A 15684-nucleotide genomic window follows, 5' to 3' on the forward strand; every position below is an offset into this window, starting at 1 on the left:
AATGACGCGCGTCTACGGGAATAGAGAAACATTTGCCGTCGCAAAGATTAAATATTGTGCGACTATTAAATTTATTACGAAGACGGACGTCACGTTAAACAAATAAAAGTCAAAATTAAATGGCATTTAGCATTAAATGCGGAGGAGCATTCCAGCAAAAGATCAAATATAATAAAACTTTATAATAGAAAGCATCATAATTATTCAATATTGATTTTTCAAAAATCGCGATTAAATGAAAAGAAACTGTCAAACTGCAAATTTGTAAGTAATATTTGATTAGTTGCGAAATTAAAATAAATTGTATTAAATAATAAATGCTCGATATATGTGAGAGTATACTCGGTATATATATTCTACAAAATTGGAATTTGCAAGATTGGAATTGCACACACACACGCATAACAGAGCAAAATAAATATACATATAGAAAGATTAAAATTGAATAATATATGGATATAATTTAAAAAATTTTGATATTTTCTTATATTTCTTTTTTCTATTTTAAAATAATTTTTTTTAAATAAGTCCATTTTAAAATAATAATTGCAATCAATATTATTTGAAATAAAAACGTTACAAATTTGTATTATTTCATTATTTTCATTAAACTCCGTAAATAAACCGTAATTTTTAAGCTCATGAATATACAAAATAGCTATCGAATCGTGAATAAAAGATGCGCGAACTTTTACTATATTATGCAACACACGATCACGTGTGTATTTTATCTTTTATAATCGCGCAAACTTTATAATTACTCATTTCCTGTTGTTATCTTATCGTGTGCATATCAACAATGTTATATCTCATTTCTTACGCACAGTTCATTTTTATATTCTATCGTGTTTGTAGCGGCCCACGTAGCATTTTGAAGCGTAGGACTGTGAGAAAAATGCGATATGTTCGAGATTTATGGCAACGACAATACCCATGAAATTGTGATTGAGTAACACTCTCTCGCGATCCTGAGAGCTCCAATTGCATCGCAAAATAATGGCCATGCTTGTTAAGTATGCACACACCTGTTAAGGTCATCAACGGACACAGGTACCGCTTACGTCAACCCGCCGTACGCATTATCGTACCTCGTCGTAACTGACGCTCGTCGTAACGCGCACTTCCGTAACGCAATTTTCCTTTCGTTTATATATACATATTTATCTCACAATTAAAGCTCGGAATTGACGCGTGATTTTTCGTGACGTAAGCGATAGCGTGGGATATATTTTACACTTTATTTATAAACAATTGTTGCTTTTATTATATATCGCGAATTTTCTTCCGTTTCTCTCAGTCACTATTTCAGTGATATATATATGTGTGGGCATATTTAAATATTTAATTATGTTATATAATAATTTAATATTTGATTTGAATAATAGATGAGCGTGATTTATTGGGAATTAATTGAGTGATCTCGAGCGATGAAAATGGCTCAGTGATTTTAAACAGTTCGCTTGTAGATTATATCTTAGAGAATGCAAATTATAACGTGATAATATGCAAGTAATTGAGGAAAGCTTTATTATTTTATTACTACTTAAGAAAAGCTATTTTGGCCTGAAGTATATTCGACCTATTTGATTATCAAATAGAAAGATCGACATTGATACTGCGAAAGAAATGTAGAATAATAATTTCCAGAAGATGATCACGTATACAAACTTGCAGCAGCTTCAATTTGAGCTCGTAATTTTTAAAACAAACTAATGATTCTATTCTCCAACAATAATAAATAAAAATAGTGATTATTATAAAATAATTACTATGAAAATATGAATAAAAATTAAGTATTAATTATTTTTACTATTAAAAAGATGTTGTATACTTGTATTTATTTAATTTCTCCATTCGGAAACTCGTTTGTCTTACGTAATGTGTTTTCTTTTGTGTGATAATAACATTACAGTTTAATTAGGTTTAATGTCTACCGCTTGCGTTTGCCGTTTCACGATGATAATGAGGGAAAGCAGCAGCTTCGTAGAAACAAGCGAGAATCGGTGCTCGATTCAATGTGAACGTTCGATTACATCACGAACACGAGTTACGCGTGACTTCATTTTAAATTCAATGGACTGTTTATTCTTGACTTAGCGTCAACAATGCTTAAACGATAGACAATTGACATTACGATGCTTTCGTGAGCATGTTAGAGATTGCTTTGGAACACACGAAGATATGAAATGCGCAGCTGAAGTGCGAAAACAGTTTGTGTTTAATCTGAATTTACGAAAATAAATAAAACTGCTTAAATCTATAGAAATAAAAGAAATCTATCTTACGGAAGATTGCGTGTGATGCCTCTCCCTTTCTCAACCAAAAAAAAATTTTCGCGAAAATAGAAAAATGGGATTCTCGAGATTCATTGGTTTAATTTTAACGCTAATTATTCACTTCTAACTGGCGATTCAATAAAGTTCCGTTTTTAGATCTTAATGTGCCCTTCACTATTGTAAAAACGTCGTTTATAAATATCTGCTGACCTATTAGCAGCTTCGAAATGTCATTTAAAACGGAAATAACAAGATAAATAAGACATTCGTGCGATTTCAATTGCTGATGCAAATCATTCTTAGAATTTGAATCTTCACTCGCTCGTTGAAAATACGAGAATGAAATTTTTGCAGACATGAGCAGAGATGGCACTGCGAAAGTCAGTGTCAACTTGTATAAATTTCGTTTAATGGGTCTATCGTCCCAATTACGCAATAGCTAATCTTTGCATTCGTTCTTGCGAACGCCCACGCAGAGCTTCAGGATTTGCATCAATGTGCAAACAGAATGCTATTCCCACGCTCAGCACTAGATAGCGAATACACAGATAGCAAGTGAGAGTACTTTGTTTTGAAAGGTCACGATTGAGGTATGACGCCGTGTCACTATAGCTGTCACATATACCCACGTCACGAGCGTACGAGGGCGTAGAACGGTAGCAGGAAATATCCGATGTCCTGTCGAGTCAAATTTGTCAGCAGCAAAAATACCTCTGCGTGATAAAATAGACCGATAGACGCTAATTATGTATCGTCGTGTGTCCATAAACGGCGAGAACGAGAGACACTTGTTGTCAATAATTTTTATTTTCTCATATTTCCATGCATTCCTTTTAGCTTCTGATATCTTTTTAAACAACTTTTCCCTTTTTTTGCTTCTTTGTGTTTTTTTTTTCTTATACCTTTGCTCGTTTATAATCAATTGAAAAAAAATTGTCGAGTAAAAAAGGTGCTGAAACTGTTAGCGCTAAAATACTACACCGCTGTGATATAACTTTGTTAGATTGTACGATACAACGTGTAGGTGTTTCCGGTGACGCAATTGCAATATTTGATAAAATTCTGATTGTTATTGTGTTTCCACGAAAAATTTTAACGTAAAAAGTTGAAGTTTAACATCCTACACGTTCTTTTATTCCTTTGATATGCATTATCGACAACGACCGCGTTAAAGTTGAATCCATAACGCGAATTATAATTATACGATCGAATAGCATAATTTCTCGAAATCAGTTTTAGAGCCACTCGAGCGAGTCCTCGTGAATTTTGTATATTGCTCTCCAATGAGATTCGTTATTAATTCATCGTGCAAGACCTTTTGCTCGTGCACCAATAGAGTGTATCGCCCACGTCCTGTTTCTTCCGTTAATTTTTAATTGCACATTCCGCAATAACTGACAAAAGGGAGAGAGAAAGAGAAGAAAAGAAACCAAGTATCGAGTAAACAATAACAGTCGTTGTTGTCACAATTAGTACGTTGCTCTGTTGTTTCCATCTGGAATTGTTATCCTACTCCCACGTATTTCATTGTAATTTGTAAATTATTTATATTTCAAATACTGTTGTAAAGAACGTAATCGCAAAAGCCTGTACATCGCGTATAGATAGAATTTGTGTATCGTCCACGTTTCAAAATATTTCACATTTTCAAACGGCTAAAATTTTGTCTAAAATTTTTGTCTAAATATACATTTTTCTGTGCAGTACATACAGTGCGTATAACAGCATTTTTTTCTTTACTTATTTTTTATAACAGCAAGGATATTGTACATCGCATACAATTTGAAAAATGATTTTACGAGATTAAAAATTTAAAGATGGGAAATGGAATTATATGTATATAATTGATACTTTCTTTACCTCCTTTACGTTTTTTCTGGTAAAATGCAAATTTCAATTATATCTTACAAAGTGTATATAAAAGAGAATATAAAACGGGAATATGAAATATACTTATTGTATCTATGATATCCGTTAAATTAGACATTTAATTTTGCGAGCTACGTTCATCGTTGTTAGCTTTGAATTTTTCCAGTGATATAAACATGATTTATATATTATCATTACGCATGTGGAAAATCATATCTCGATGTCTCGAACTTCCACCCTATCCCGTATATATCTTCTTCTTTATGGAAAAACGTTCGGCGAGTTCAATTAAGCTGATTATCGAATATGGAAAATCGATATAAGACAGATCCGAGGATTCGAGGGAAGGCTTCCGCGATTATACGTGCGAATCTCCCTCTTCCACTTTAATGTTAAAGCCTCCGCAACACCGAGTGTTCGTTATTGATGTTAGGGCGAGTGAGAGAAGCACGCGCGCGCACGCGGGGAGTGGGAGGGGGGGGGGAGGGCGGATGGTGTACCGGGTGCTCACCTTATCCGGCACCCACGCGGATCGAATCCAATTCGTCGGCACGCGTCGGATACTCGCGGAAGGTCACAGACGCCCGCGGCCCTATTCCGATCCCCTTCTCTCGTCCTCTCCGCTGGTAGCCCTCATTCTCTATCCCATTTCCCTCCACCCTCGCCAATCCACCCTCCAACGAACGTTTCGCCCCTTCCCCCGCCTTTATGCTGCCTCTTTCAACCCTCACGGCTGCTTCCGAGCGCACGCTTAAGCGCAATAAAGCGGCGGCGGCGGCTCCACCCCGACGGCCGCCCGCGTGATCGAACGCGAAAATCTTCAACGACAGCGGCCCAAATGAATGGAATGCCGACCCACGCCTGGCACAGCCATCTGATAGGCTGTCGTGCCCTCTCTCGCGAAAGAGTGAGAGAGATAGAGGAGAGAATGAACAAGCGAGCTGAGCCGAGCTGTGCCGAGCACGGTGAACGGGTGAGTCGAGGACAAGCTTCGCGTAAACGGCAAGGGCCAAGGCCGTATCACTCGATGGCACATCTTCCCGCATGCTTTGACTTTAAACCCTTTAGCTACGGCTATCGCATATGTAACTGTACACAGAATGTGCAATAATAAGCGCATTGAGTGAACAGAGTATCGCTTCTCATTGAAAATTAAAACCATTTTTCTTTCGTTAGAACTTAATTGGATGCCACAGTTATTCTTATTTAAATAACTTTAACTTTTAGTGCATTTTGCTAATTATATCTTGGCTGGACTCACAGTGAATTAATAAAGTTGTTAAAATTAAAGTACAAGATTTTGTCGCGCTCCTGAAATGTGCAATTCATTACAATCTTTTTTTTTTAACTTGGTCTATTCATGTTTGATTGCTTTTGTTAGGAACAAATTGTTTTTAGCAAGAAACATCGCGCATGCATAGAGTGTATTTATTATCGAACATTTTGTATGCAATATCCATATATTTTGCTCAACTAGAATAGAAAATTTCGTGTTAATGGAGAATAAAATTCGAGCAATCGATTAAGGCTTGTCATTAGTAATTTATGACGTTATTTCATGCTCGTCTATCACAAACAATGTGTTTCCGTGTAATATATTATAATTACAATGCATTTCAATTAATGATTCAATGCGTTGCAGCATGAATTAATGGATAATTGATATTATCATGATTCTTAGTCCTAGCATAACCACCAATTATAAACACCACCAGTAATCAATACATTTTCCGTACTTTGTACTATACTCTTTTAAAGTGTTATTTCGTGAACTATTTAGGTATATAACAGGATAGAGCATACACAGATATATCATTATTGCTTAAGTTTTCAAATGACAGATAGATTTATCAATATCAATATCTTTCTCCATTTCAGATTACTCTGTAATTTACAAATATCTCTCTTCCTCATTTTGCACATATTTTATTACGATTTCTCTGCTGTTGTACTGGTCATTGTAACGTCAATGTAATATAATTGTCATAATGTATTTCTGTGTTTTAAAAATTGTCTATATCAAATATGCACATGTCACGTTAGAGACGTGCATGTATGCTTCCACGAAAGCCGGGATTGATCCCGTGAGGTCATTGCTTTGTCATATATCTGCGAAATCGTTGGTAAGTATATAGTACTACGCGAGCTGTATGGGCTTAAACGTACTACGCGAGAACGTCGATATCATTACACAACCGCGTAGCACGCGATATTACGAGTTATCGATCAGAGACAAACACGATGATAATACAATTGTACTGTTTACAAATAATTACCATTCCCGACGACATCTTGATAAAAATCCCAGACAATGTCGTAAAATGTCTGGGACAAATGTAGTAATTGTGATAAACGAAGGACACTCGATGCGTTAAAACGGAGGAGTTAATTACATACATATGTATGCACATGTACAAAATAGGATATTAAGAGGAAAGTGGCGATATTGATTCCGCCGAAAGAGACAGGAGATAGAGAAGGAACTAACCTAAAAGGAACGTCGGCGTCGGGTGATGGCATCGTCGATGTCGGTCCTGTTGGCTAGCAGCATATGCACGCAAGTGTGCGTGCATGTCGGAACGAGAAGGCATACCGGCTCTCTCCTTCTTGCGCTCGACTTGTGATAATACAACGGCCTACGCACGCGTGAGAGTGAGCGTGTAACGTGCAACGTGTACCGCCGCGCTCCCCACCGACCTTCGTGAAGCTTACTCCGACCGCTTCAACGACGGCTTCAGTCAGCACCGACCCCCGACCCATCCACTACCCACGCCTCGTTAATGAAAACATCTTTTGTCAATGAACTGACGTCAGTCCGCACGACGATTGGCTGATCGGGCGAGCTCACGTGACTGGCGACGAATCACGTCGCACATCGGCCCCGTGTCTCCCTTGCGCGCGGCGCGCCGAGCGCCGCTGCTCCATTCTCGACGGAAGGACGCTTGCGGTAAGGTGTGGCCTTTGGTGGCCTGCGGCGAGCGGAGCGTCGACCAGAAGAGAGTAGAAACGTGTGGAGGAACGGGAGAGGAGAAGCAGGAAGGTGTGGGAGAAGAAAGGATAGTGTTTTTTTAACGTATTTCGTGACGGAGAAAAGTCGTCGTGCTTTTCAACGGACAAGGGATCTGGGCACGGAGTGATGCTGAAGGGATTCATGAGGTGAGAGAGAAAGAGAACGTTGCTCTCGTGGAGATACGCGAGAGAAGAACCGATCCGGAGCGAAGACGGATACGGAAACGCGGATCGGTGGTCGCGGAGCGCGGTGCGGTCCAGCGCGTACGCGGCGGGTGAAGCTACGTTCTAAAGGTGGGTACGAGCGCGACGTGGTGCGGCGGCGGCGGCGGCGGCGGCAGATACGACACAAAAGTGGGAGTGAGCGAGCGCTGTGTGTGTGCGCGCGAATGAGCGAGCGACAAGGATGGAACCATCGCTGCTTGCACGCCGAGATGACGGGTCGAGCTCGCGCGAACGCCGCGGGTCGCGTATGGTCGGACATGTATTTCCCGAACGGCGAGCGTAAACATTCCACAGTCGTGCCGTTAATTGGACGCGCCGTCTTGATTCACGAAGGGATCGATAACCGGGACGAGCTGGCGGTGGCAGCGACGAGGACGACGACGACGGCGGCGGCGGCGGCGGCGGCGGCGGCGGCGGCGGCGGCGGCGGCGGCGGCGGCAGTAGTGGCAGCAGCGGAGGGGGAGGAGGAGGAGACGGAGGCAGAGTAGACACACACAGAGCACGGCTTAGTGTCGCAGGAAGTGATGGCAACGCGTGAGAACTCGTCAGACTGCGCCATCGACGGGTGAACGTCGCGCGACTCGTTCTCCCGGATGAGGCCTCCGGGGAACGCGGTTCCGCCATTCAATTCAAAGTGCCATTTTGTCATATCCAGTAAATATTAATCGTAGTAGACGCTCGTAAAGCGAATGCAAAACGCGTGCACGCATCCAGATACACGGCGCGCGTGTTCGTTTATGTATATAAGTTCGGTCATGACTTTGTTGTGTGGAGAACGAGACTGACGACTTCTTCGGATCCGATGGGCATGTCCATCCGTTGTTGGATACGCAGCTGATGAACCGATGTATCGCGTGAGTCGGTATCTAGAAACTTCTCGTGTGACGACAACCGAGGAATGTTGGTGTGATCGTCGTGGCGGGATGATAATGCCCTGACAACTCTGCCGCGTGTCATTTATTGGAGATGCTGCGTCCAGAGATGACAGAACTTCGATGCTGCAGAGGCTGAAAAGTAACGTCTTTGTGAGAGAAATTCAGTGACTGAAAAAATTATCGCGCCTAGAAGCTATTTGTAGAGTAAGACAGTGCTGTTTGAAGAATAAAAGGCTGCAGTAAAGAGTGTGAGGGTACAAGTGACAGACGCAATATGCCAGGTAGTGGTGCAATGGATGAGGACCTCTTAGGTCCAGAATGGTTGTTTAGAGAGCTCAGATCCCAAAATGGTCCCCACAAGCTTCTTATCCTAGACTGCAGAGCACATTCTGACTTCTCTGATGCTCACATAAGAGGCTCAGTGCCTCTGGCCATACCCAGCATCATGCTGCGGAGATTGGCTGCTGGTAAGGTGGACCTCCTGTCCACGATAAGGTGCTTGGATCTGAGAAATAGAGTGGAGGTGTTTCTGTGTGGGGATGAAAGCAATAGAGGAACATTTGTACTAATCGGTGACTCTTCAGATCCTGCAGGCCACCAAGGTGAAACGATACAAGTTTTGAGCCGGAGACTTAAAAGCAGTGGAGGCAATGTTGCTGTTTTAATCGGTAAGAGACACACTTTTATGACAGTGCGGATAATCCTATTCTCATTCAGTCTCATTCTTGTCAGTTGATTTATATTAAGACCATTTGTGTCTTAAGATCAGTTTGAATACAGTTTGAATTGGAATGTATCAAGCTAGTGTTTATATTTTTAAAACTTTTTTAGAATATTTTGATTGTTTTATTCTTGCATAATTGTACACATAAATATAAGTTTTTTAATATACAGATAAATATTAATGTTTTACATATTCATAAATTATTACTTGATATCTTAAACAGCCATGCCTGTCAATAATGATGGTTTAACAATGATTTCTAAATTTAACATGTGAAACATCACACAATAGTTGCTAATTATAACTTTGCATCTGTATGATTTTGTTGCCATATATAAGTGCATAGATAGCAGTAGTAATAGTGGTGTAGAAAGGCTTTCAGAAGTAACAGCTGAAGCATGGAGACTGATTGTGAATGAAATATTGATTTATGTGGGAGGCATACCAGTAGAACCAGACACTTAACTCTATACCCTGCTATACTTGTTATCAGGTTTCAGATAAAATTCAGTCATTCAATGTTTTATTTGACATGAGCCACAATTTACTCTACCTACACATATTTAAATATATATATATGATTAAAAGAATAACTAATATTATTCTAGTTGATATATGAAAGGAAGAACGTCTCACATTAGTTATATGCTAATTTTTTTCTATTTTTAAAAAATAGCGTGACATTGGCTTTTGTTTCAAGATAAAATAAAAACTTTTTCTCTTAGCATTTTTGTTGATATTTTTAATAAAGATTCTAAGAAAATTATATTTAATTAATATTATGAAAGCATAAATATTAAATATTAACTTTCTTAATGTTATTATATACAAGATATTTAATTTCTGGCGGAACTATTAAAATAGAATCTTTGAAACTTTTAATAGATTATGAATTTGAAGATTAATTGTTTTTTGATTATGTAGAATAAAATTATTTTATCACAATTTGAATTAAAACACTAATATATTAAAAAAGAATGTTAATTATTATATAGATAAAGGTAGAACTTTATGTGTATCGATTTTAATTTTGTTTGAAATAATTATTATTGTATATTTTTAGGAGGTTTTGGAGCATTCAGAGATAGATATCCAGAATGGTGTGAAGGTTGTCAAGCTAATAATGAATGTACACCAGGTCAGGACAATAATGATGGAGAATTAATGGGTCTTAGATCACTTCGGATATCTACTCCACCAACTAGGTCTTATTCGGATTCTGATAGTGACAGCACGTGTGATTCAGTTGGTGAGTAAATTTTTTTTTCAAAATTTTTTTCAAAATGTGTATGCCGATTGTATAATTGATGCGAATTATGTAATAAAGTACTAAAAAACGAATAATGCATGAGTAATATTATACAATAATTGTGTATAATGATAGAAAATTTGTGTTTTGCAGGTCCTGAAGAAGACAAAGATTTTCCGGTGGAAATTTTACCTCATTTGTATCTCGGTAACGCAGCTAATAGTGAGGATCGCGAAGCTTTAGCGAGGCACAGGATACAATACATACTCAATGTAACGCCGGATTTGCCAAATGTATTTGAAAGCGCTGGTTCGATAAAATATATGCAGATACCGATAAGCGATCACTGGAGTCAGAACTTAGCTAGTTTCTTCCCGCAGGCGATTCAGTTTATAGGTAAGTAACAGCATGCCGATGTATTACGAGTCATTTTTGTTGAAAACAACATAAAAATTTTTGAAAAAAAAAAAAACATTTTACATTTTATAGTTGATCTTAAAATTTTTAAATAAATTATCACATTTCTTTGAAAGCATGTTATGCGTAAAACATTCCTTGTGAAAATCATTGCATGAAGCGTACGTATAGAATCAAGCGTTTCCCACGGATGTGAAAAAAAAATTCTTAGCTATTAATTAGTATCTCATACTTTTACTGTATCTTCAATGAATGTTTCGTCATTGTGTTTCTCCGTTTCCTGAATTGTATTTCGTGCAATCGTAAAATCGTATTTTAATTTTAACATAACATAATTTAATAGTTAATACATTTAATATTAATATGTTCAAAAATCGCAGTAAAATGAAGACATACAGAAGTTACAAATTATAATAAAAATATATCAGTGAGCCAATATTTGCAAAGATACAAAATGCAAAATATGTTTTTTATTACAAATTAAGAGATAATTCCTTTTATACAATTTTTGGTTTGCAATAATTCACATTTTATGGTATATTAATGTACGTAGTATGAGAAATGATAGGATACGCGAATAATACTAGCTTTATTCATCGCGCCGGAGCTTTTTCCGCGTCAAATTCCCGGTTCAGACTACTTCTTAAACAGGATTTCCTGTTTAAGAAAGTCCCCGCGCAGCTTCTGAAAGGGGGCATTCTTATAAATAGGCTCGCCTAAATAGAAACTTTCCCACGTGGCGGGCAAGCTGTGCTAGACAATTAAACAACGGATGTCCGGTTAGGTCGAGAGCTATACTTAAGTCTGAATGGCGAGGTTTTTGGCATTGCTATTGAGCTGGTCTGGCATTTTTGACTGTCCCAACATATTTCAATACTCGACTTTCTTTTGTAAACCTCCGTTGGACGAATTTGTCGGGACGTGCATTGTTTCCTATAATATATTTTGCACTTGAACTTTAATTAATTAGTTGACAATTTTCGAATTAATTAATATTTAACATATTAAAATATAACGTAACTAAATTGTTGATTTTATTTCCCATTTATAAAATTAATTTGATAATAGCTATCAAGTAACAATATTATATTTTAATATTGCAAAGATTTGTCATCAACAATTATTTTAATCTTTCCGATATTATTTAATTTGAGAAATCGTTTAACGTAATGCAGATTTTGGGAAACGGTTGTAAAATAAATTTACACATTTCGTAGCTCCCCGTGTTATTCAAAAGAATTCATGCAATGGCGGCTTAAATATTAAACGCGCGCGATTGATTGAATTGATTCTAGAATTAAGATCATGATTTGTCGTGTCTTTTTCAGAGGAAGCACGAAGTTCAGACAAGGGAGTACTGGTTCACTGTCTGGCCGGAGTGTCTCGATCTGTCACGATCACTGTGGCTTACCTCATGCACAAGTGCAGTCTCAGTCTGAACGATGCTTTCAACCTCGTACGGAGTAGAAAGTCCAATGTCGCACCAAATTTTCACTTTATGGAGCAGTTGCACAGCTTCGAGCGGGAGCTGAGGGATCGAGGAGGCGACCGACAGAACAACGGCAACGACCAGAGATGCATCGGGGCGTGTCGACCCGACGGGCCCTGCAATTGTCCGGCGCCGAGTTTCCTGAGTCCCATCGATCTGGGACTCAGTCCTGATTCCGGAATCGAGTTCGACAGGTGGGCGGCAAGCACGCCGGCTGAATGAGACGGGCCTGGGGGGACCCAATATAAGTTTTAGGTCCCTCCGTCACACACGTCGCCCTTAGGCGAGCCCTGATTGAAGGGTGGTTATGGAATGACGCGTTTTATCATCTTGATATGTGAGAGACGAGCATCGAAGCCCGCCGTTTCCCTCCCGGTGTAATCTTCAGAATAGAATAGAATATTAGATCGCATTCGGCGAATGCCAAGTAACTTTTAGCAGCATCCCAAAGCTAGTTACTGCGCTGGCACTTTTCTTTTGTAATTTCTCGTTCCTTCCTGCGGAGCCTCTCATTCCTAAGCTTAATAGAATTGTTTTAAAATATGTAAACTATTTCTAAATTGATTATTGAGTTAAATTTGGAAGAAATTTTTGGGAATGCGCATATCGCACGTTCAACACTCGGCGTAAGAGTACATAACAATGGGTTAAAAATTTCTAAATTTATTTCTAAAGACATTTGTCAAACTCAACTATATGATTGGGTGCTTAAAAAATATATATTAAAACAAAATATTTTCAAAATTCAGAAATTTTTAGAAATGAGAGGATTCATGCTTAGGAAGGAAAAAATATATGTTATCAGAACTAGAGAAACAAATACCTCTTCGTTAGGCGATTAGCTTTTCAGTGTATGCACTCGGTAATAATGTGCTGCGAAATACTATATTTCTACAGTGGCAAGGCTTGTTGTCTATCTTGTTGAAATTTCCGATTATGAAAATTTGACATATTGTGTTACGCCGTTGGATTACACATCATAATATATGATGCAGTCGTGTTGTGACTTAGGGGAAAAAATAGATGATATGACTGTTGACGCACTCATGTAAAAGAACAAACGGATTTTACGATTTTCCTTTCTGATTTGTGGCAGCAATGGATACTGAAAGTATTTTATAAACGAGATCCCGTAATTTCCCATTGTGCAACAGTCGCGCAATTGTAATTGTACATTCTGATGTTATGCTTCCAACTTTCGAGAAATCTTTAGCGTGTATAATTGTAAATGGGTATGCGAGATATAGCAAATTCAGGCATTGCAAACTCGCGAGGTATGGCGTAACGTGTACCGTCGTATCTCAAGAGAGCTAAAGTATATATATATTTTAATACTTCTTCTCCCCGAATCCTTCAATTAATGAGGCTGTGTTTATTTTATCGCAAGCGATATTTCTCGCGCGAAGTAATCTCTAAACGACGAGTTCCCACCAGGCAATCACAAGTAGTCGAAGGTAAACATCACCGCTTAGTATACTAAGTTCCGAGGTACAAAATTAAGGGAGATTCTATACACGCAGGGGCGAATTTAAGGTTTTTGCACAAAGCGATTGCTTAAAATGATTTCGAGATGTCTTCGACGGTTTACTTGCGTAAGTTTTTATCGATGCTATTACGAAAACGCAGACATTTTTTTTTCGGACTAACGTTTCCGCGTCTTTAGGGACCCGAGTGAAGGTCGGCACTTAAATTCGCCTCTGATTTACTCAACTGTAGTTTGTAAAAAGTGAAATTCGTGACTCGAGATATAACAAGTAATTTTTTGATGTAGTTTTTCGACACACTGAAGTGACTTATCTCGTCAAGGATAATTGCCTCAATGCATTCTGACCTTCGAGATGCGCGAAAGGTATATGCACGTCGTCTCAGGTACATATGCCAGTAACTTAAGTTTAAGGGAGGACACATTTTAGGAATCAGTGCATTTCTGTAGGGCATTCCGAATCTCTTCTGCTCACAAGAAAAGCCAGGTTCGTTACCTGGAGATAGGGAGACTTACATCCGAATCACTTGAAGCGATAAGTGAAGGCGTTACTTTCATTGTTCAGCAATTCGGATTGCGAAGCTAGCGAATGAAGAAAATTGACGAGATGCGTGAAAAATTTTAAAGAATTAGTAGGCACGTTTAGCCCGCTAAAAATATTTATTATAAACAGGCACATTGCCTTTTTAAAGATTTTATTTATGAAAGATTTATCAACGCGTTTGTATATAAATAGGATCTATTTAATGATCTTATTTTAACAATAATTTTTTTTTAACTCTAAATAAATGTTGCTATTAAAGTAACGCCTTTAAATATCGGCAATTGGTTTCACTGTCAATCAGACCCGTCGTCATCGCAACATACAGAAATCTGAAAGATAATGGTTCCTGCAAATTACACTTCTGCTGGCATCAGAATAACATTAGCCCTTCGAATTTTTTATATAGATACTTTTCTACATGAGAATATTGGGCCTGTGCATTCGTATGAAAACGCATCTAACTGTATACTGCGTAACAATTTAAGCGCTAAATTGGATTCTGAATTGTACGAATCAGCACTGTTTCTATTATCTTACAGATCTCAGATATATATTGAAAGTTATTTTTGTAAAGAATAGAAAAGAAGAAATGCATTCACATTCCCATAACAAGCCAGAATGGCCTGACACTATACTACCTTTCATGTACTGCTACATGTATCGTTCATTGAGCATAATTGAAGTTAATATGAGTGTATACAAGTGAATGTTATTTTTCGTGTAATAATTAACTGCAAGAGTAATTAATAGCTCTTGGCTATTGCGAGAGTAATTGATATACAACTAAGGAAATATATATTTGACGTTAACGTAATAACAATATTCTACTATTACACTGTTGTCTGTTGTATGTTTACTGGGCGCGCGATGCCCGAGAAATTTAATCAAATATTATGTATATTATATAAATTATTATTTTATATTCATCGTTGTATATATATTTTAACTAATTTTCATTAGAAATACAACTTATCTTACCTGAACTACAAACAGTCGATTGTTATTTAAAAGTCTTTTACACATATTCCACACAGATAATTTCGCCTTTTACTTTCCGAATTTGTTTGAGAACGTAATAATAATGTGCACGTCATATCTGCCATGATGATCATAATAATTTATTTCGCTTCTATTGTCTCGGTGTAAGATGTTTTGGCAACACACGTTAAATAATTGATTCTTGTACTTTTCATATAAAATTGATTACAAAAGCTAAAGTATAATTTTTCTCGAATTTTATTTCTTGTTACATGTATTTTGACAATGTTTATTTACGAAATAATATTTACACTTTTACGGCAGAAAGGAAAGGAGAAAAGTTCGTAAAAGCATTAAATATATATCTTACCTTAATTACAAAATAGTCAAAATATCGGATATTCATGAAGCATTGTATTATCGTCGTCATAATGCAATAATTCTGGATTAATATTAGCAGAATTCTTAACATGTTCAAGGCTTTGAATTGTCGCATAGTTTAATTCATTATCATCACTAAGATCAGATATAGCGTCTAATAATGTT

General features: G+C 37.6%; 1 protein-coding gene across 1 annotated transcript; it reads left to right on the forward strand.

The window, feature by feature from the left end:
• Nucleotides 1–6961: 6961 nt before the first annotated feature.
• Nucleotides 6962–15150, forward strand: Mkp3 (Mitogen-activated protein kinase phosphatase 3). The gene is made up of 4 exons (XM_012372144.2): nucleotides 6962–8922; nucleotides 10042–10227; nucleotides 10381–10623; nucleotides 11973–15150. Exons 1-4 carry the CDS (start codon nucleotides 8529–8531, stop codon nucleotides 12353–12355), a joined length of 1206 nt encoding a protein of 401 aa, XP_012227567.1. The 5' UTR covers nucleotides 6962–8528; the 3' UTR covers nucleotides 12356–15150.
• The last annotated feature ends 534 nt before the right edge of the window (nucleotides 15151–15684 follow it).

This window comes from Linepithema humile, chromosome 3, assembly GCF_040581485.1.
Source record: "Linepithema humile isolate Giens D197 chromosome 3, Lhum_UNIL_v1.0, whole genome shotgun sequence".
Taxonomy (NCBI): Eukaryota; Metazoa; Arthropoda; class Insecta; order Hymenoptera; family Formicidae; genus Linepithema; species Linepithema humile.